Source organism: Mesocricetus auratus, unplaced genomic scaffold, assembly GCF_017639785.1.
Source record: "Mesocricetus auratus isolate SY011 unplaced genomic scaffold, BCM_Maur_2.0 Super-Scaffold_100013, whole genome shotgun sequence".
NCBI classification, from domain to species: domain Eukaryota; kingdom Metazoa; phylum Chordata; class Mammalia; order Rodentia; family Cricetidae; genus Mesocricetus; species Mesocricetus auratus.
Genome location: NW_024429196.1, coordinates 45,463,559 through 45,487,329, shown reverse-complemented (window position 1 = coordinate 45,487,329; position 23,771 = coordinate 45,463,559). Strand labels below are relative to the sequence as shown.

At 40.9% G+C, this 23,771-nt stretch overlaps 1 protein-coding gene and 2 pseudogenes across 1 annotated transcript; all 3 read left to right on the top strand.

The window, feature by feature from the left end:
* Positions 1–6,956: 6,956 nt before the first annotated feature.
* Positions 6,957–7,869, top strand: LOC101844784 (annotated as a pseudogene).
* A 7,244-nt stretch (positions 7,870–15,113) lies between these two features.
* Positions 15,114–16,229, top strand: LOC121143730 (annotated as a pseudogene).
* Positions 16,230–22,509: 6,280 nt separating this feature from the next.
* On the top strand, positions 22,510–23,517 carry LOC121143547 (vomeronasal type-1 receptor 4-like). The gene has a single exon (XM_040755664.1). The coding sequence runs from the start codon at positions 22,510–22,512 to the stop codon at positions 23,515–23,517; it is 1,008 nt and encodes a 335-aa protein (XP_040611598.1).
* The last annotated feature ends 254 nt before the right edge of the window (positions 23,518–23,771 follow it).

Genomic DNA, 23,771 nt, shown 5'->3' with positions numbered 1-23,771 from the left:
AATCTCACGTATATTTTTTAAACACACTGTAAACCTTTAGAGGTTTTGTTCATCCAAGTCTGACTTTACTGTAAATCTTTACGTTTTTCTGGCCACGAGTCTTATCTGTAAAACCGCGGCTATTTTAAACTGCCGGTTCCAAGATGGGGGTAAGCGTGATTCCAGCTTACCGCCTCAGTCCATGCTGACATCCAGCAAAAGCTGCCACTTCCGGCTGTAGGTACACACCTTTTAATCGTAGCAGAGTCTCTTAAAACAACCTTGCTGTTTTTTTTCTTTTTATGCCGAGTCTGGAAGACTCTAGTAAGCGAGCCGCGTGAATCTCGGCTTGTCGCTAGCAAAACACCTGAGAAAAATGCTGCTATCAAAAAATCTGTGCTTCTCTCCGTTCTTCTGTTTCTAAAATTCCTTTAAAGCTTTTGTCATTCTACGTGGAAATTCAATCTCACTTCTGACACCATTCTGTAAAAAGAATTTTTTTCTTTGAGGGGAGCCTTCCCGCCAGCCTGGTTCTAGAGCCGCATCAGTCCCAAATAAACACACAGGAGGCTATATTAATTATGAAGCTGTTGGCCTTGCTTGTTTCTTACTGGCTAGCTCTGACTTAAGTAATTACCCAATAATTGTTAATCTAAGTATTTCTCTTACCGGAGAAGTTTCCGGGCTTCCTACCCCATGGCGTTACATCTTGACTCTCCTGTGTTTCTCTTTCCCAGAGTTCTCCTGGACTCCTAGTCCCACCTATCTAGATTCCCTATTGGCCAGACTGTGCTTTATTGACAAATGCACAGGACTTCCCCAACACTAGGAGAGACTCAGGCATCTCATAACAACAACAACAACAACAAGAGATTTAAAAATATATACTCATGAACTTACCGGATATGAGTTGCTATAACCCAAGATGATCTCACTCTAATATAGTGAATCAAGGAGCAAGAACCTTATGTTTCAATTTGAAAAAGCTGGGCCTGATAGATTCACTTCCCTGTCCCAGCTGATTTGGAAGCCAATCCAGATGGAACATTATGCATCTATCAGAATGCAAAATGTTTTTTTTATTTTGTTGCTACTGCTGTTTTTCTTTTGTTATTTGTGAAAAATTGGCACCACTATAACATTTTCATGCATATGTCCCTCTGCTTCCCTGTACTTGTCCTCACTGCCCTTTCTTCTCTTCCTTTCCCCTCTCACTGGTCCTCCCTGCAAAGTCTATTTTTAAAACTACTTTCCTAGAGTCAAAGGCACTACTACAGATACCCACAGCCAAACATTAGACAGAGCTCAAGGAACATTGCAGAACAGGGGGTGTGTTTGGGGCCCTAATCATTATAAAAGTCCCCATGAGTTCCCTTTATGTTTCCCCAAATACACTTTCCTACCCCCTATATAACCTTATTCTAGACATAGAGTTCAGTATTTTTGCAGGCTCAATTAAACATCTAGCCAGACACATCCTGCTCTTGCAGCCCTAATATTTGCTGACAGCTATTTGCAGTTCCAAAGTTAAAAGTAATAGACATGGATACAATGCTTTAAGACAGCAATATTCAAACCCAGACCATTCTTTCATGTGTGTAAGATATGCTTTTATGCAGTTTCCTTTTCTACAAGAGGGTCCCCTGTCTCAGTCTGTGAAAGGCAGACGTAGGTAAGGCACTCTTTCCCCATCCATTCTGCCATACTTCTTCCGGTACAATGTCATGTGTGTGGTAAAGATGGATCTATCTCCCGCCCCACAGTTTGCACTGCATTTTTCCTCTTGAAGCATACCAGATCCTACCATTAGTTCTATAAGGTTGGTGTTAAGGCAACTTACTCTCAAGAGTTGGCACTATGTGTATTCCTGAGCCTCTTGCCCATTCTGTGTATGCATGTCTTACTCTCCTTTCCAGAACCGTGAGACATGTTTAATGTTCCAAGTGTTGTTTTCTCATATGTACCTAACTGTCTCTATTGGGTCAGAAAAGCTCTCAGAATGAGTTGTAGTTAGCAACTCCACATGAGGGTTTTGAGAGCATTAGTACCCTGATGAATCTTAGGAGGAAATATTCTGGAAAGAACTGAATTTCCAGGAAAAATTACAGCTGTTGCTTATATGACTGACAAAGTAAAATTAAACCTGCTCAAAGAATATATAATGAGACAGGAAAGAGCCTGCTAGCTGCACTAATTTTGCAAATTCCTATGTTGTCCTGTGGTCTACTGCTCCTTTCCATGGGTGCCTGGCCCCTCGGAAACTCACCGGACAGGTGCTTATATGCTGATCTGAGACCAGGCTGCAGGGTTTCCCACAGGGAAGGAACAAATCTGGGAACCAGAGGGTTCAAGGACACCAGGAGAGCACAGCCTACAGAATCAAGTAACTTGTCCTCATAGGGGCTTCTAAGTACTGAGGCAGTAATCCAGGAGCCTGCATGGGTCTGTGCCAGGTCTTCTGCATATATGTTATGGTTGTTTGAACTGGGGTTTTATAGGACTCCTGACTGTGAGAATGGGGGTATTTCTGACTCTTTTGTCTACTCTGGGACCCTTTTCCCTCTACTGGGTTACCTCATTCAGTGTGATGTGGGTTTGTAATTAGTCTTAGTGAATCTGACGTGAGGGTTTTTTAAGTAGTCTTAGTGAATCTTCTCATGCTGTATTTTGCTGATATCCCTGGGAGCCCTGCTCTTTTCTGAAGGGAAATGGAGCAGTGGATCTGGGGAGAGGGGAGGTGGCAGGGCTGGGAAGAGTTCAGGGAGGGAAGGTTGTGGTCAGGACTTATTGTATAAGAGAAGAATCAATCAAAAGAAAAAACCTACACCCCTAAACGACTTTCAAAGAGTCTGTACTATTATGGTGCCTTCTTCCTTTGATGGTACTCATTCCTGTCAGAAAAAATAAACAGACACCATTTATAAATATGATCACTGAAGTTTGTGGAAAGGAACAGAGGGATGGAAAGAAGCAGGCAGTCCCAGACAGACTGATAGACAGAAGAGCTTTGAATAGAATTGACAAGTCCCTCAGGACACTACATTCTAATCTCTGACTAACTACTTGTTTTTTATTCCAGGCTTGTTCCTTTACACTACTGTGATTGCTATAAAAGCTGCAGCATCTTTCATTATGTGCTAAGAATTTACAGCAGTGTTCTTGTCTCTATAATGCAATGGCTGGGGTACAAATAACCCCAGCTGTCAGGGGAGATGAAAGGCAATAACTCATGTTCCTAGAAGACTGAGGCTGCCTGGTATTGACCTAGGTACAAGCCTATTCTATGTAGTTCCAATTGTCAGAGACCCTCAGGAGAGAGATCTAGAATAGTCTTTAATATTTAATATAAAGGAAAGTCAGGAGGCTTGCAGAATTGCATTTCAAGAATACTAAACATGCACAAATCCCAAAGTTTGAATCCTGATCTATTTATTTTTTATGTATACATCATTCTACCTGCATGTGCACCTGCATACCAGAAGAGGGCACTAGAACCCATCATGTTCTCACTGGGAATTGTTCTCAGGACCTCTGGAAGAGTTTTCAGTGCCCATAATCTTGGAGCCATTTCTCTAGCTCTATGAAACAATTTTATAGGACACAAAACTGTTAGAGTAAGAGACTGGCAGGAAATCCCCTCGCACCCATGTATATGTTTTTTTCTTTCCTGAATGAAATTTCCTGCTTTTCAAAAGTGGATTGGGAGCTCATACCTTTAATCCCAGCACTCTGAAACTGAGGGGGAAGGATTGTTGTGAGTTCAAGGTCAGTCTGAGTGACTAAAATCCTGTTATAAGAAACAAAACCAAGAAGATCAAGACCTCAGATACGGATTTACTGTTAGACTAGAAGTTAACCTGTAAATCCTACCTACCTAAAGACCAGGTAACCTCCCGGGATCCTGGGAGTTGTAGTTCCTGGAAAATAACAACAAATCTTCATGGGAATATGCAGTGGTCTATGGTTTTGTGGTTTTGTGCATAGAAGCCTCACCAATATGTGTCTCCAAACCACGCAACTGCCACGTTTCCAGGTGATGGTCTTGACTAAATTCTATCTTGGTCAATTATTTAAAATTTTAGTAAAAGCTTGCTTAAATTCAGCCAAAATGGTGGAACTAACTTTTCTGGCAATGTCACAATTAACACTTACATTTTCCTTTTAGGCAGACACACTAATTATCTACAATTCAATTCATTGGACATGAAGAGACAGCACATTTTATATAAACTATGCTTTAGAATTTAGAATAGCTAGTAAAAAGGAAAGAAAGTAAAAAAAACTTTGGGGAAAGAATTCGGGAAAATGATTCAGAGGAAAAGCAAATATAACAGCTTACCATGGTCTGTTACACATTTGTGGGTTTTTTGTTGTTTTTGTTGTTTTGGGGGTGGCTAGTTTTTGTTTGTTTTATTTTAATGTAAATATTGTGAATATTATTGGGTTCTTTCTTAGCTGGTACTGTATAATATTGATTTCTGTATGTTGATTACATATTCTGTGTCTTTGTGAAATCATTTATCATATCTTCAAGAGTATTCTGGTATAGTCTTTGTGGTCTTTTAAGTATAGGTTATTGTCACCTGCAAATAAAAAACATCTGTATTTATTCTTTATTTTCCTTCTGTGTCTTTCTCTTGCCTTATTACATGGCTAAAATGCCAAGCACTGGAAAGAAAAATGAGACAGTAGGACAGTGAAGGTGGTTATGAGAATACAAGATATATATGTGTGAAAATGCCATGGTAGCTCCTATTTTTTGGTACATTTTATGAATGTGGAGAATAATATATTCACTCCTGAATGCCTTTGCTGATTCTGTCATGGCTAGTAAATCTTTTTTTTTTACGTATTTTTTAATTTAAGTTAGAAACAATCTTGTTTTACATTTGAATCCCAGTTCCCTCTCCCTCCCCTCTTCCTCTGCCCCTCACCAAACCCCTATCTCATCCACTTTCTGCTCTCCAGGCCTTCCATGGGGGGTCTTCAAAGGCTGTCAATCATTTGGAGCAGGGCCTAGGCCCTCCCCTGTGTGTCTAGCCTGAGAGAGTGTCCCTCTATGTGGAATGGGCTCCCAAAGTCCATTTGTACACTAGACCCCATAGACTGCCCAGGCCTCCTCACTGACACCCACGTTCAGGCAGTCTGGGTCAGTCCTATGCTGATTTTCCAGGTATCAGTCTGGGGTCCATGAGCTCCCACTTGTTCAGGTCAGTTGTTTCTGTGGATTTCTCTAGCCTAGTCTTGATCCCTTTACTCATCACTTCTCCCTCTCTGTAACTGGATTCCAGGAATTTGTCTCAGTGTTTAGCTGTGGATGTCTGCTTCGACCTCCATCAGCTACTGAATAAAGACTCTAGGATGGCATATAAGGTAGTCATCAATCTCATCACCAGGGGGGAGGCATTTAAGGTGGCCTCTCCACTATTGCTTAGATTATTAGCTGGGGTCATCCTTGTAGATCTCTGGACATTTTCCTAGTGCAAGATTTCTCTTGAGACCTATAATGGCTCCCTCTTTTCTTGCTCTCCTATATTTCCCCCCAACTCAGTTTTCCTGCTCCCTCATATTCTCCTCTCTCCTCTTCTCCCATTCTCTTTCTCCTAATTCCCTCTCTCCTGCCCCCATGCTCCTGATTTGCTCAGGAGATCTTGTCCCTTTCACCTTCTCTGGGGGACCATGTATGCCTCTCTTAGGGTCCTCCTTGCTTCCTAGCTTCTCTGATGGTATGGATTGTAGGCTGGTAATCCTTTGCTCTATGCCTAATATCCATATATGAGTGATTACATACCATGTTTGTCCTTTTGTGACTGGGTTACCTCACTCAGGATGGTTTCTTCTAGTTCCGTGAATTTGCCTGCGAATTTCAAGATTCCACTGTTTTTGTTTTTGTTTTTACCGCTGAGTGTAACTAGTGGATCTTATCTAGTAAGGAGTATACTTTGACTCGATGTTGAGGAACTACAAAAGACCAGTGAATATTTCTAAGTACTAAAATTGCTACCATTGAAACTAGCTACATGATTTAGCTCTGAGTCAGGATCTTTACTGGCATTAAATAAAAATGAAATTTATATGTGCATATGTGTATGCAAATGGAGATGTTTATTTACAGTTTGGGATGTAACTGTCTCCAAATTCCACCCTAGCAGTCATAAACTTTACAGAAATTATGAACAAAAGTTAGGAAATAGACATACGTATGTAGCTATGATCCTCCATTTCCACAGCTAAGATAAGCCTTTCTCCTGACTCCAGGGCCTAAGGCTTTGTGGTGATTACATCCACTCCCAGTATGAAGGTTCCAGTAGAAAGCTGGGTCTGAGGAAGGTAATTTTAAAATCTTAATTTATGTGGCTCATTATATAATCATAAAAACAGTTTTGGTTTTCAATATATAGCTGGAAATATTGAGACCTAAGCATCTAATGTACAATAAAAGGGAAGAAACATAGGAAATGCTATACTCATTAGTTGAAAGATGTAATGGAACACTGGACAAATAAGAGGTGCTGTAGAAACTAAAATGTGGCTAAACTTGAAAGGTATACAATATGCTAAAACAAGAGGACTTCACAGATGTTTTATATGCCACATGGCACAGGCAGACAGGTTAGCATGAGTTACAGGAATGTGATAGAATGAAACATAAAATGCTTGGGGACGTTCTGGTTGGGGCCATTGATGCTACGTTGGGCATGCTTAGACAGAACATAGGTGAGATATATCAACATTTGAACAAGTAGATTAGATTTTATACTATAAGTTAAATATATAGCTGGGCAGTGAGATTTTTGAGAACAAGTCTTCAAGGAAGTTCTGTGTCAATAAATCTGAACAGTAATATATACCATTCCCTTATCCTCCAGAAAAGTGAGAGGATTTAAAAGATTTTTTGCTGATACTGATCATGATTTACTGATGCTTTCTTCAAAAAGGTGTTTGCTGGGTCAAGTATTTCTGCCTCAGATATAAGAATGGTTTTGGATCCTGTCAAGGGCACAGTCTTCCTCTGTCTCACTGGGATTGGCACCATGGGGAACATCTTAATGTTTGTGAGTTACACACTCATGTTCCAAAGCACTGAGAAGAAACCTATACACCTCATTCTTGCTCACTTGGCACTCACAAATATTGGAATGCTTCTTTCAAAAGGGATGTCAAAGACAATGGAAGCCTTTAATTTTGGAAACTTCTTAGATGACACCAGTTGTAAAGTTGTTGTTTACCTGGCAAGAGTGTCCCGGGGCCTCTCCATCTGCACCAGTAGTTTTCTCACCACGGTCCAGGCCATCACCATCAGTCCCAGACACTCCAGGTGGCAGAGGCTCAAACTAAAGACTCCACAGCACATTCTTTCCGCAATGCTCTTCTTCTGGATCTCAATTCCTTGATCAGCATGAACTTGCCATATTACATTAAAAGTGTCAACAGTATGAACATAACACAGATAAAAAAGACGGGCAACTATTGCTATTTTGTGCCAGAAAGCTGGATAACAAGATGGATTTTTCTTACCCTCATGGTCCTGAGAGATGCTGTGTTTCAGGGTGCCATGGGAGGGGCCAGTGGCTACATGGTACTTCTTCTCCACAAGCACCACCAGCATGTCCTCTACCTTCAGAACTCCAAGCTTCTCTACAGAACCCCCCTGAGCTGAGAGCTGCTCAGAGTGTCCTCCTGCTGATGCTCTGCTTTGTTTTCTTCTACTGGGCAGATTGCTTTATTTCTTTATATTTTACTTTCTTCATAGAGAATTATTCCAAAATACTGTATGTTCCAGAGTTTCTCACCCTTGGTTATGCAGTTATCAGTCCCTTCATACTTATTCACAGAGACGAACATCTGACTAAATGTTGTCATACTCAGAAAGAGATCAGGCATTGGTAAAGGTCCATTTATCCTTTCAGCATACAAAATACAAAACTTGATAGTTTTCTTTTGGTGCATGTAATATCTGATCCACTAAGACTTTTTCAGCATGCACAGGTGGATTCTCACTCACCAAATGGTGACCATTATTACCTAATAGAGAAGCTGAAGAATGCTCAAAGCCACAACTGTCTCTTTCTCCATCTTGCCTTCCTTTGTGAAATAGCTGATATTCTATTATGTCTATGAAGGATCATTCATGATCACCGTTTCTGGTAGTAGAAAGTGTTATGGAGGCATACCATTAATACATGATAGAGGCATTGTGTAAATATTACAGTGACTCCCCTTGAGTTATACAATTACCTTGTTAATGATTACAATGAAAATAAATGTATTATATTTAGTTTTGAAAAATGGATCCACACGTCAGCCTGGGTCCTCGATATCCTGGCTGGCTGAAGACATCCATAGACCAGTCTGTGTAAGGAGTTTTCCACCTAGACTGCTAATCAGCTTTTTCCCACCAGATACTCCCTAAACAACCACACAGAGATTAATCAAAGGCTCAGCTGATAGCTTAGGCTTGTTTTTAACTAGTTCTTATAACTTAAATTAACCAATTTCTATTAATTGCTGCTAGGAAACTTGTTTATCTCATCTACATATTTCCCATCCTGCTTGCTCTGTGTCTCATAGTTTCTCCTCTTACTCCACCCTTCTTATCCCCATCATTCTCTCTGCCCCCAAAATCTTGCCTAGCCATTAACCAATCAGTTTTTTGTTAATAATGACAGAAAACATCCTCACAGTGTATGAAAGGATAATCTACAGTATTTCCCCCTTTTTGTCTAATTAAAAAGGAAAATTTTTAATTTTAACATAGTAAAATCATATACAATAAGAACAAATATCAGGTAAGAATTGCACTCACAATGTGCAGTGCTTTGCATTTGGCGAATTCAGGAAAAATATTCCATTATCTATCCTATCTTGGTAAGTCCAAAGTTTTGTACCTAATTCACTCTCTATCCTAACTTTTATTACCAACCCAAAACTATCCTTTTATGTCTATCAACCTTATACACGTTACACTGCGTTTCTTTTCTGAATTTGATAACAAGGAAAACTATAATTTTAAATATAGCTTCAACTCCATCAGAGACCCGAGAATGATTGAATATTACCTGAGTAAGCAGGAAGTATAGCTTAATAACTTCCAAAACTAAGAAATGACAGAAACTACTAGCTGCCTGGACAGTTGCCCAAGGTTCCTCTGTAACATTGGGGCATCCATCTTTGGCCTACTGTGTTAAACAGTGATGAACATTTCTTTCAGTTTGGTTGTGCAATAGCAATATAAATTTTTAGGTATTTATTAAGGCCACATATCACAGTTTAACATGTTTAGGAGTTTGTTTTCTTCACAAAATTTCATTTTTCTTAAAAACAAAACTATTGTATTTATCCTAGTTTCACAGTTTTCCTGTAGCAGATTTACCCTGACAGCTTGTGTGGGAAGCAAGACAAGAAGTTAATGAATACATCATTGGTAATTGATACCAAAGGAAGGAATGTTATTCCTTGAAATACAATTAGAAATATGTAAAAAAAAAAAAGGTGAGTCATGAAGACAAGAGCATTGGACACAAAAAAATAGAAGATGTCTAGATGAACAAACAAAACAAAGCAAAAAATAAATACTAAAGATTTAGGTATATTTGACTTCTTCAAATCAAAGTTATTTTGTTTCCCACTAAGAAGTTGAATTAAGAAAATATAATTAGCTGTGTGGTTGTGGCGCATACCTTTAATCCCAGCACTAGCAAGTCAGAGACAGACAGATCTCTGTGAGTTTGAACCAGTCTGGTCTACAGAGATAATTCCAGAGCAGTTAGGACTGTTACACAGAGAAAACATGTTTCAACAAAACAAAACAAAATACAAAGCAAAGAAAGAAAAAATATATAAATTGCACCTGGAAATCTTGAGTAGAAAAATATTAATAGACAGATGCATGAGTGGCATTATTGCATGTGTAAAAGAGTAGAAGACAGGAAGTAGACACTGGAATCACCAAGTGTTAGAACATAGTTCCAACTCAAACACAAGTTTTGAGGTCATCTCTGCATCAGTTGCCTGTGAGTGCTGTTAAAGTTAGCTTCAGCTGTGAACCTGACACAACCCAGTGTCACCTGGGAGGAGGGAACCTCATTTGAAGGACTGACCAGGACAGATTGGCCTGTGGGCATGTGATGGGGAATGTCCTCCTGTATATATATATATATATATATATATATATATATATATATATATATATGTTTCTCTTATTGGTTGATGAATAAAACACTATGGCCAGTAGAGGCAGGAAGATAGGCTGGACTAGGAGAAGAGGAGAATTGTGGAAAACATAGGCAGACAGAGTCATCATGTAGTCCACCAAAGGAGTAGCAGGTCCAGACACTTCTCTGGTAAGTCAAGAACACATGGAAATACATAAATTAAATACATAAGTTAATAGAAATAGGTTAATAATTAAGACAGAGCTAGCCACTAACAGGCTCAAGCCACTGGCCAGTAGATTTACAATTAATATAAGTCTCTGTGTGTTCATTTGGGGCAGAAGCAGTGGCAGGACCAGTCAAGACAAAGAACCCCATGTTACAAGCATGTGTCCTAGATGAGGTTTCTATTGCTGTGATAAAACATTAGGACCAAAAACAGGTTGAGGAAGAAAGGGTTTATTTTAGCCTGTACTCCTAACATCACACTCCATCACTGTAGAAAATCAAGGTAGGAACTCAAAGCAGGAATACAGAATCATGCCATGGAGGAAAGCTGCTTACTGGCTTACTCCCCATGGTTTGTTCAGCCTTATATCTTATACACCTCAGGACCACTTGCCTAAGAGTGGCACCTCTACAATGGGCTGGGGACTTTCACATGAATCATTAATCAAGAAAATGCCAGAAAGACTTGCTTATAGGCCAATCTTACAGGGACATTTTCTCAGTTGAGAGTTTCTGTTCCCTGTTTACCCAAATTGACAAACAAACATACAAAAGAAAACCACTAGCCAACATGGACCGTCTGTGAGGCACCTTTTTATTGTTAATTGATGTAAAGGGACCATAGCACTGTGGGTAGTGTCTTTGGCAGGTGGGCCTGGGCTATAAGAGAAAGGTAGTTGAGCATGCAAGAGGGAGCAAACCATAAAGCAGTGTACCTCTAGGTTCTTGCCTCTGCTCCTGCTTGAGATCCTGCCCAATAATCCTTTCTTCCCCAAGATGCTTTGGTCATGGTGTTCATCACAACAGAAAGCTAACTATGTTTACGAAGGCTAACTTGACATTGGAAGTAAAGATGACCCAATGGTCCAACAGTTTGGTAGAAGAGACAAAAGCTTGCAAACTTAAAAACAAAGACAATACTAGAAGGCCCTATCTGGAATCAACAATGTTTATATTCAGACTAATCATGACCAAGTTTCAATGAATTAAATAAAAAATATTGAAAAGTATTAGAATGTATAACCTACTAGGCATTGGGAGTTACTAAATATTAGTGTATTTGACACAGGAAAGTTTGGACCTGAAACAAAACTCTGATCACCAGACATCTAACAAAGATTGAAAGTCCATATTCTTAAATGAATCCAACTTTGAAGTGTCTGATTTTGCCCGTTTCTACTCAGGCACCTTGGTAAATGATGGCAGATCCAATAGGGGAGCATGCAAGGAAGCAGACCACATTTTTGGAGTGTAAAAGGACCACCTGAGTGTACACATTCCCCATCATTCATGATGTTCTGAGTCTGAAAGCTAACTGGATTGTAAGAATGAATGTGGAGCTATGATTATCTACTCTAGTGTTTCAGATCAGCCTTCTATTCCTAAGACACACAACAGCACAGAAAAAAAAAAACACTCATGACTGACTATAAAGCATACAGCAGGCATTCAAAATAGTACTGCAAGCACAGCAGCTCAAACAGTCTCCTGGAGACTGTGTCCTAACCATAACATTGAAGAGAGCCATGTAGTACTCAATGATCTCCAATTATTAATAAAGAATATGCTTGAAAATTATTCAGAAAGTGACCATTTCAAATGATCATATATTTCTTCTGAGGCAGTTCTTGGTTAAGGAGGTAAATTGAGGCAAGAGAACAGACTGGGGTTAAATTAAAAGCCCAGACCCCTGCTCTCCTTACTCACAGAGACAATAATTATAATCAGAAAGTTTCTGGGTTCAGCAAATGACAGAGCACCAAGGAGAAGGCAGAGCTGGCCTCAGGGATGAAGATGCAGAAGTAACCTGTTCCCCTGATGAAGCCAAATTCCCGATGGTGACATTCTGACACCCTGCTTGAGTTAAAATCTCAGGTTCATAAACAGGGCCTGGCTGGTGCTGTGAGGACATCAACCCTGCACTGCTGCACAGACTGCATGGGTGAGTGCTGTCACATCATCGTAGGTTGGAGCTGCCTTTGTTAGTGAAAGAAATCTGTGGATGGCTGAGATGTAGGGGACAAGGATGTGGGCTCCCTGTCACTCTGGAAGAGGAAAGTGGCAGGATTCAGGGAGAAGATGGCCTATCATTTCCTACCTGCAATCCAGAAGGGCTTCAGTACCCACGGGGACAGTGTGTGTGGTCACTGGACCAGAGCTGCTCATTACACAGGACAGGTAGGGGTAGGAGACAGAGGCACCTGCTTTGCAGCCTGGGATAGAAGTTCTTGCTCCCACAACTTCTGTACAATTTTTGTGTCTTTTTCTCTCCAAGGACTGGGAACTCTGATCTGAGCTGTATAACTTCTACTGACTACAGGCTTTTGCAGACAGAGCACTCTTTCTATCTTTACCATGGCATCGTTTACTGTGAATTTCCCATTCCCTAGATCCAATGTAAACCACAGAATGCAAGAATTTTGGATAAAGCAGACATGAGACTACAAACTAACACTAACAATTGATTTTAGAAAATGGGTATTTAAAGCATGCTGGGCACATCCCTCAGCACTATGCTGGTCAGTTCATAGACTCCCCAAAGTACACCTATATTGCACAAAATGTAATTTACATATGAAAAATACTTTTTAAAGAAACCAAATAACATACTCAACATGATGAACATATGAATTGGGAAATTCAGAATTTCAATCTGCTTTGGGACCACCCACAGTGGTCTCATGAAACCTGACCTTTTTATTACTAAAGATTTGGCATTCCTCCAGCTTCTAGAATATGTGAATCCCTCCACCACATCATTGCAGCAAGATCCCTCATTTAATTGGATGCACACAGACTGTATTGATTGGTTGTAGCATGGTGGAGGTAAGGAACCTGTGAAAGTCTATTAAATTGAAGAATAGGCTCAGTGGTTAAGAACACTTGCCACTCATGCAATTCTCAGCACCCACATCAAAGCTAGCAACCATCTGCAACTCCAGTGTTAAAGGATCCAGTGCCTTATTCTGGCCTTTGCAGACACCAGGGACACAAATGATGCCCAGGAATATATTCATACTATGAAGTAACTACACTCAAAAAGAAAGAATGGAAATATACATATAAATGTCTCTCTGGAAGTTCCTAGAATACGTGTAAAGAGATAATTTCTGTATATATTATTGGTATCTGAAAGAACCAAGAGGTAAACCTTTGAAAGCATACAGTCATAAAAAGGGCATTACAGAGATAATGCAATTAAAAATTAGCCACATTGATGAAAGTCTTTAAAGATAGTCCATGATATCCATTGGATGTTTGGGAGCTTGGAAATTTACCTCCCCCATGCATGTAAGAAAATACAGTAAACATTCCTGAATGTGTATTCCAAATTAGGCTGACCTCCCCAGAACTTTAAGGAAAGAGAAAAAACAGAACATCTTTCAGTCCATGTCTGTGATTTATGTAGAATATACAATCACAACACTTGTTATTAATTTATTCAGAAGTTGTTTTTGAGCATTCCATAACGTGATTTACCAAGGTAACTGTTGTACTAAAGCATCTCTCAGATCTTCTCAGCACAGAGGGGATGATATAAGCAGACTAACAGACAGCACAGTCAGGAGGTTTCAGGGAAATTGTAGGAGACACATTTGTGGCCTGTGGGCAGCACTAAGCTATGAAGGATCATGGCTGGAATCTGATCAGAAAGAGAACATCACATGGACCCTTGTCACGGGGTGAATGCCAGGTTACATGTCCTTGGGAGAAGATGAAAGCAATCCAGAGATAAATTTGGTGAACAGCAGAGAATACTAACAAATAGAAGGAAATACACTTAAGATTCCCACATAAAACTACTTACGACTTGTAAAAGTGGAAGGAAAATGAATACATATTTTAATCCTTATTTTAACTTGGAACACAATGAGAAAACAGAAAATGGGTGTCCTGTGCAAGATTACTCATGTTAGTATGTGGTTGTGAGGTTGCTGGTCATTTATGGGGCAGAACATTACTGACTGATAAAATCACTGATTTGGTGAGCCTTAAAAACCAAAATAATAGGAAGCCGGGCGGTGGTGGCACACGCCTTTAATCCCAGCACTCGGGAGGCAGAGGCAGGCGAATCTCTGTGAGTTCGAGGCTGGGCTGGACCGACAGCCTCGAAAACAATACAGAGAAACCCTGTCTCATAAAAACTAAAAAAAAAAACTAAATAAATAATAGCATGTGCTTTTGTTAGGAGTCCAAAGAAACAATGCCCAAGCTGAGACGGAGACATGATGTTTTCTTGGGAAAACGTTCTTAGGGAATGGTCAGTAAATGCACACAAGAGGGGCGTGGTTTCCTTTAATAATCCCACACATGAGAGGAAAGGGAACAAATACTAGTCACACCATGCCACCAAAGGTAGGGAATGCACTGCTGCTGCCCTACCCAATTAACCTGTGTTATTTATTGCCCAGGTCAACTCAGAATTGGAGACAGAGAAAAGCCACATGAGCGTTCCTGAAAAAACAACACCATTTAGGGAAGTATTACACTCCTTTGACGTTGCTGCAATTTTCTATTAGTTCAATACTTGAGGGATGAGTGTGTGCAGGATGTCAAAGAGGATCTGGGAAGAGAGGCATCTAAGTTGATGCTCAATATCATGGCTTAGAAATTGAGTGATGTTGCCCTTTCTTTGGATGTTCTCATGGGAAAAAGCTTAGAGATGGAGGAGATAAAGAACAATCTTCTGTAAAGCAGCTGATGCATCAGCATGGTTTTTATGTCCAATTGTCATCAGCATCATTTGTGTCAGTGGAAGCAAGAGCAGAAGGGGCAAGAATGAAATCTGGCATCTCTGAGCAAAGAACTCTGCATTTACATAATACACTGTTCTTCTCACTGGAGAACACACGCAGGCATCAACCATGTCATACTGACTTCCTTGTGTTTCTCAAAAGGGTTTTCCTAGTTGTGGAAATATCATGAAGATGATTTGGAGAGACCTCATCCAGAGATTAACTTTATTTTCACTTACTGGACTTGGGGTTTTAGGGAACAGCATCTTATTTGTAAGACATGTATATACTTTCATTACGAGTCCTGAGAAAAAAATGTATAGATGTTATTCTCATCCACTTGGCTTTTGTAAACACAGTCATTATTCATTGTGTAGGGGTCAGACACATAGCTACAATTTTTTATTACAGAAACTTCCTAGGTGACATTGGTTGTAAAACTGTAATCTATCTAGAAAGGGTGGCCCGTGACCTCTCCATCTGCACCATCTGTCTCCTCAGCGTGGTCCAGGCTGCTATTATCAGTCCCAGGACCCTTTGCAGAAAGGTCAGACCACAGACTGCATGGCAAGTTCTTCCCTTTCTCCTCCTCTTTTGGATCTTTAATTCCCTGATAAGCTCCAACTTGTTCCACTATATCACAGCAGCCAGGAGCACGAGAACAGATCTGAAGTTGGGATGTATACTGGGTATTGCTATATGCTGGCATCCAGGCACACCGTTAAGTGGCTGTTCCTCTCATTCATGGTGCTTTGTGATGTCATTTTTCAGAGTCTCATGGGCTGGAGCAGTGGGTCTATGGCTCTCCATCTGTACAAACATCACATACGTGTCCTGTTCTTTCACAGCTCCAAGTTCGCAAATGATTCCAGTCCAGAAATCAGAGCTACCCGTAGTGTTCTCACTCTCATGACCTGTTTCCTTTTTCTTTTATTGGGCAGATTTCATTTTCTCCTTCTACACAGGCTCCATAGTGACACATGATCCCACAATACTCAATATTGAAGCATTTTTAGTGCTTAGTTGTGCTGGCCTCAGTCTCTTTGTCCTGATCACCAGGGATGTCCATGTTGCTAAGCATTGTTGTGTTCTGAGAAATACAAAATTCCTTTTCACAACCAGTTCCTTGTGAACTAAAGCTATATATACTGGATAGGTTGTCTCTTCCATTCTAATGTATAGCAACAATAAATTCATTGAGAAAATTGGTTAATATTTCTCAGCCCGCTTGTCCTAGATAATTAAGGACTGGTTCAGGCTCTAGAAGCTGTCATTGATTCTAACTACCCCACCATCCCCACATCCCTATCGTGTAGTTTAGCTTGTTTCATCCTTCATCAGAAAATGCAGGAGGGCATACAGTCACCTGAAATTAGAATTTTATCTTTAATCGTTTCCTGTCTTCTTGTTCCTTCTAATTTACTTCTGTGATCAACCAACTCCTCTACTTATCTACAAAGCAATTACTATGTGCCAGAGGCTATGCTAAATCAAAGAGCAGGAGAGCAAGTGAAGGAGAAGGATGCCAGAAAGCGTCTTTTATCTGAAGTTCCCTTCAAAGTGGAGATGACAGGAAAAAATTAATTGACAGCAACTAATGAATGTTTGGCATTGCTGGGTACCAAGCACTAAAGAACTGCTAAGAGTAAACACTGTAAGGCAATTCCAAACATAATTTTGACACTGATGTGTGTTCACAAAATATATAGGAAAGCACAGGGGAAATATCGTGTTTTAGAGACTGTGATCATGGTTTGTAAAACAAGCCCCACTTGTGAACGCCAGTCCTGTGCACAGTGCTGTGTAGAAATCACTCAGGAACATTGCACCCAAGCTGCTGACTCTTACTTCCATTTCCTCATTAGGGCCTACATAGAACATGTAGCATTTGAAAGGTCACCCTGCATGCCAGCCACACACTCAGACTTTAGGGTTCCATCCTCTCTCTTGCTGTCCAAGCACATGGGGATCTGCTGAGGACATAGGGACTGTGGTCCTGAAGGTTCAGAGGGGAGCTGGTTGCTGAAGCTAATGTTGTCTGGCATTGTATGGCAACAGGACATTGGGGCTCTGAGGACTCTACAACCTCCCACCCAGGAGAATACAGAGGGTCCAGATTTCACTCTGATCCCACGTCATCAGGCAACCTGTGCTGCAAGGCTTCCTGGGAAGGCTTCTGTCAGTGTCCTGTGTGCACCACCTGGCTGACTGCAGTGTGGCAAATGACTGTTCACCAAAGCTGTCCATCAGCTCCTTGCAAGAAATGGAAAACCCCAACAGTCACTGAAGGAGTACTAAACAGCACCCAGCAGGGGCACTGAGGTAGCCCTCCTTCCCTGGTCGGGAGTTGAAACTTTTCAGAAGAACACATGCAACAGCCCTGGTTGTGGATTTCTCAAATAATGATGACTCTTTACTGAATTTTAGTGTCCACCTAGGTTAAAACTACCTCGAAGATAAAGACTGTTCCAATATTTGTGAGACATCTGTCCACTTCTGCCTTGGGGACTAAAAAAAAGGCCTGTGTACATTATCCTCATCCACTTAGCATTTCCTAGTCAGAAATGATTAGAAATTAGGAACAAAGCCACAATGTTTTATTTCAAAAACTTCCTAGGAGATATTGGCTGTAAAGCTGTGGTTTATCTGGCAAGGATGGCTCGGGGCCTTTCCATCTGCACCACCTGTTTGCTCAGTGTGGTCCAGGCTGTCACAATCAATCCCAGGACCACCATTTGGACAAAGGTAAAGCCACAGACCTCATGGCAAGTTCTTCCCTCTCTCCTCCTCTTTTGGATGGTTAATGTTCTCATAAGCGCCAACTTGCTCTGCTACATCAAAATTCTGGTTTCCTCAAAATCTGTCATTTCATTTACAGAAGAAGCATTTTGAGCTTCCAGTATGTGTTACTTGCACCTGTTGTATGGAGACACCATCGTGCAGGGCACAGAGTAAGAGCCATGACCTACAACATCTCCTATGTCAACCCATAAGTCTACTATGTGCTTTCTCTTCAAAAATAAGATAATAATGTCATCACTTCTGATCTTAGCCCTGTACATTTATTTACATCATTTTCCATCTGGCATAGGTAGAGCCTCATAGGAACTAGAATGAGATGTATATGGAAGGTCCCCTCTTGGAGTTTTAGAAGTAAGTTTTAGAAATGTCATTGGAGTTTTATGATTAGTAAATATTGTTTTTGGAATAAGGACAAGGAGGCATTCATGTCAAGTCCCATATGATATGTAATGTGTAGGAATGTCACAGTCACTTATATCAAAGGACTTCACTACCACAGGCATGGGTAGAAAAAAGGGCTTTAACTTGTTCTAATCCATGTTTGGAACTTGCACATGAATCCTAATTGGAGATGTCATTCTGTAAATCTGTCTCTCTTATTGGTTGTTGAATAAAGCACTGTTGGCTAATAGGGAAGCAAGATAGGTGGGACTAGGAGTCAAGGAGGATTCTGGGAAAGAGAGGCAGAATCAGACACCATGTAGGCCACCTGAGGAGTAAGAGGTCCGGACCCATTTCTCCAGTAAGAGAAATACTTAGATTAACAATTATGGGTTAAATACTTAAGTCAGAGCTAGCCAGTAAGAAACCAAGCAAACAGCCAACAGCTTCATAATTAATATAGCGTCTTGTGTGTTATTTGGGGACTGCAACTGTGGCAGGGCCCAGGCAGTTGGCGAGGGAAACTACACGTTACAGAATCCCAGTGCTGAGCATCATTTATTCTAATCTTGTATAAAGAGGGATTTAAGAGAGAAGAGCGAGTGACTTGTCTGTGTGTCTGAAGTCGGTCCCTGCAGGGTCATAGCTTGGCACTTTGGGAATGGAAAAACCAGTCAGGAGATGCGGGGAGCTCTGTACAAGAAACTTAGTTAGTTGTTCATTTTCTCTCCTCACATCCTTCCTCTCAAAGTAATTAAACCCCAATTAACTTGAAATAACTTCTGAGCAAAACAGACTTCGTAACTGTGGAGAGAGGGGGAAGCTCTTCAGGGACTGGGGCTCTGCAGGGGCCTCCCTTCCCCCTGACACTGTGACAGCATGAAACTTGAAGTCTGCAATACCTGATGGCAGCCACGAGCCCCATAAATCCTGACAGTACAGTTATGACCTGGCGAGTGTCACCTTCCCAGAGCTGCTCCAGAGCCCGTCTGCACCAGAGTCCAGGTGAGTCCATGGAGGTAAGATCTCCCATCCCCTCAGCTGTGTCATGGAGAGGGTCATTACAGCAGACCTCTCTCTCTCTGTCTCTCTGTCTCTCTGTCTCTCTGTCTCTCTGTCTCTCTCTCTCTCTCTCTCTCTCTCTCTCTCTCTCAATTTCTCTCTCTCTCTCTGACTAAACAGGGAGCAGTTGCCAGGCTCTGTGAACCTCAGGACCTCCACTTTCCTTCTGTACCTAACAAGGCTGGTCCCTGGCTCCAGAAAGATCAAAGGAGAATAGCTCCTGGAGATACAGAACCGCTGAGGCATTGCTATCCATCCTCAGGCTGAAGTATATGACCTTGCTCTGGCTGGGCCTTTGATTAAGGTTTCTTCCTTGTTTTTGGTTTTTGTTTTTCTTAAAGGAATCAATAGTATATAGAAGATTTTCAGATGTCTGTCAAATTCCGGAGACCACCATGATACACTCCTATAAGATCAGCACTAAAGAGACTGAGCAAGATAATTTTTGTTCATGGGTATTCCTGTTTATGTAGGGAGACTCTGTCTCAAAAATTACAAGACAAAATAAAAACAAACAAAATTTCTTATTTTTACCTACTGTGTTTGCCAGCACTGTGACTCCAACAGTATCCTTACTGTTTGTCAACATTGGTTCTCTTTACTTTGGGTGCATTTCCACTTTTCAAATATTGGCACATGTTTTCTTTTATAATAACATCATTACTCCTAATTTACAGTAATTTTTCCTTCTGTGTCCATCCTTAATCACTGCAGTCTATCATACAATGTTGTACATATTTATATCAGCTACAGTGTTTGCATGACTGTCTGGTGTGGAGAAATATAAACCTCTGAGTGTCACAGTTATAATTACCATCTTGAGAATTCCTGCTATAAAGGATTGAGGCTGTGATCAAGGACATCCTGAAATTCTCATTGTAGTTTTATTCCCATGCTAAGTAGCAAAGAGAAATAGTCTGTGTTTGTCGTTTGCTTGTTTTTAGAAAACTAGCATGGATGTTTTCTACATCAGGTTCTTGGGGTCTATTTCCAGACAAGAAATCATCCATATTTCTAAACACGAGTCCATCCTATTTTTTTAAATTAATGTCCTATAGAATTCCCAGTATAATGTGAAAGATAAATTGCCTCCCCCTCCTCTGCCATTCCATTCGAGAAGAGGAGTCACTTACCAGAAGATCAGAATCTGTACTAAAATATGATTGAAACTTTGGGAGGAAAAAGAGAAAACCAGAAAAATAGGAATTCCCAGGAAATCAAACATTAAACAAACAGAAAAATGTTAACATTTTCCATCAGGATTTGGGGTGAATTATGGAAGGGATTTTTTTACAGATTCCAACCTCTGACTAAACACTTAATTTTTGTTCTAAATTGTTAATGAATGCTGATGTGCTTGCTATTAATGTCTGGTGCATATTTCGTTATGTGCAGATATTTGGGATAGTATTGTGATTTCCAGGATGCACTGGTAATACAGGCAGTAATTACCCCTCCATCACAGGAGCATTTGAAAGACAGTAACTGACATTTCTAGAGTCTTAAGGCAACACAAACTTAAACTTGGGAGCATGGCTTGGTTTATGCAAGTCACAGGTGATATCATCAAGACATAGACATCTAAATCAATCCTATAAGTTTCACAGAAACAAAGAAACAGAGGCATTCAAAGTACTCAGAACACACAAATGCATGAAATACCCAGATTATTCTTATTCTAGAAAAAGTGCCCAAAGCTGCTGGAAATCCCTGAGAAATGAGAATGGGGCTCCAGAACATGAAGAATAACATCCTGCTGAGATCTAAAGTTCTGTAATCAGCTCGGACTGATGTAGAACAACACAGCCTGCCTGATAAACAGGTTGGAAAGGATGCAGGAGAAGCAGGCTGCAAAGCAAACTGACATAGCTGCAGCTCACAAGGCCCCACAGACGCAAATGCTGCCATGTAGGGAGAGATCTTACTAGGCACCCGAGGCGCTAACCATGCCCAACAGAGCTGAGATTGCACACTCAGAACCCTGACCCTGGGATACTGGTTTCTCATGTAAGTGATTTTTATCTTCAATGAAATTAATCTACTTCATCACAATCCCATGTACCATAATGTGTGCGCAACACTACCATGACTTCTTTGATGGGAGAATTCCTACTCATACCAGTATCCCCAACCTACTGTACTGTATCTAGCCAATATTGAGGAGCCATAAGTCATGAACTGCACTCATCTCATGGCGGCAACTAACACATCATCAATCTCCTTCTTCCATCTACCTCATCATCTCCCCTGGTGGAGAGCTGATCCATGCTCCCTTAGATGCCCTGACAGGTGACTCACTGGAGTCACAAATGCCCTGAAGTCATCCACTGGGACCACAGCTCTCTGTTACTTGCTCTCCTAGGAAGCATACTGGGTTCTGCTAGACACACTCCCTAGCTGCAACCTGGTGGGTACATGAATTTTTCAGCATATCTTTTTATGACTCAGATTTAACTGTCCAGCCATGTCTGGAAAAGTTGTGCAATTGGACTTCACATTGAGGACTACCTTAAAAGATAACTAGTAAGCATTTATATGGAGTGAAATCACAGAATGGTCAGTATAGAAACTTGTAAAGTATTAAGATGTAGAAAAGACATTATAAAGCTTTGAGGCCAAAGGCAAATCTAGAAAGTGTTATGTTAGTGAAGATGCAATTAAGAAGGGAATGTCAAAGGAGGAGGAGGTAGTGGGGAAGGTAAAGTTACAACTGAGAGATGTTACAGGCGCTGACCCAGCAAGGTTTCCAGTGTCTGTGAGTGTGATGTGGGGAAGTCAGGTGGGTTCAGCATGAGCTTTGGGAATTGTGTGGGGAAATATGATGCAATAGAATGAGAAACAGAGGAAGAAATGTTGGTTGGAGAAACTTAGAGTTCAATTCAGCTATGCTGAGGATTAACAAGTATAATTCATGCACACAAAGAGACAGACACACACACACAAACTTGACAAGTCAATTTTGCTAGTGTAGAACTCAAAAATAAAAATCACCTTTAAAATTTTGAATAGCAGTTACCTAACTCACCTGTCAGAGCACACACAATATCCCTGAGTCCACAGTGGGAAAAGGGGGAATTTCAAGGACCTAATCTGCAGCATTGCATGTATGCACCACTGCCTCTTGCACACCAGAAAACGCTACTGTGTAAAATGTGTTTTTCAGATCCATGTCTGTTATTACTGATGCTTTCTTCAAAAAGACTGCATCCTGGATACTTCTACCAAGGAAGGAAGAAATGGTTTTGAATGTTATTAAGAAAATTATTTTCCTCTTCATGACTATGGTTGGTGCTCTGGGGAACATTTCTGTTTCTATGAATTATATGTTCAGTTGGTGGGGAGGCTCTGAGAAGAAACCCATACACCTTATTCTCATCCACTTGGCCTTTGCAAACATCATAATCCTTCTTGGAAAAGGATTGCCAAACACAATGGCAGCTTGGGGTTTGCGAAACTTCCTAGACGACATAGGCTGTAAGATTCTAATTTACCTGGGAAGGGTGGCCCGTGGAGTCTCCATCTGCACCAGCAGTCTCCTCACTGTGGTGCAGGCCATCATCATCAGTCCCAGAGCATCTGGGTGGAGGAGGCTCAGACCAAAGTCTGCATGGCACATCTTTCCATTCTTTTCATTCTTTTGGATGCTCAATGCTTTAATAAGTATGAACCTAATCTATTCCATCACAAGTACAAGACCAAATATATCACAGTTTAAGAGTGAAGACACGTATTGTTATTTTATGCTAGAAAGTCAGAAAACAAAGTGGATTGTTCTCCCTCTCAAGGTCCTGAGAGATGCTGTGTTTCAGGGTGCCATGGGAGGGGCCAGTGGCTACATGGTACTTCTTCTCCACAAGCACTACCAGCATGTCCTCTACCTTCAGAACTCCAAGCTTCTCTACAGAACTCCCCCTGAGCTGAGAGCTGCTCAGAGTGTCCTCCTGCTGATGCTCTGTTTTGTGTTCTTCTACTGGACTGACTGTGCTTTCTCTCTACTTTTAAGTCTCTCTTTAGGATACAATTCATTGATGATAAATATTCAAGAATTCATGACCCTTGGTTATGCAACTTTTAGCCCCCTTGTGTTGATTCACAGGGATGGACTTCTGGATGAGTGTTGGCATGCTCTGTGGGAGAAACTGAGAAACTATTGCTCTCATTTTTCTGTTCAATGACTGTGAAAAAACTCTCAGTACTCCAATATTGTTGGTAAGACACAATCTCACAAAACAGTTTAAACATGTGTGCCGTGCCCACTGCGCAGCCTGTGTCCAAGAATGTGTGGAGGGTGTCGGGATTGATGGCACAGAGACCAGTCGGTGGTGCAAAGAAAGCTTCAAGAAGACCCCAAGAAAGCTTCGCTTTATTCTTACCCTGGCTGGTTATATGCCCCTGACACCAGAGTCGGCAGCGGGGGGGGGGCTAGTCA

What these genes read in the sequence shown, in the direction of transcription:
- LOC121143547 (XM_040755664.1), top strand. Translation starts at nt 22,510, where the DNA reads ATGTCTGTTATTACTGATGCTTTCTTCAAAAAGACTGCATCCTGGATA.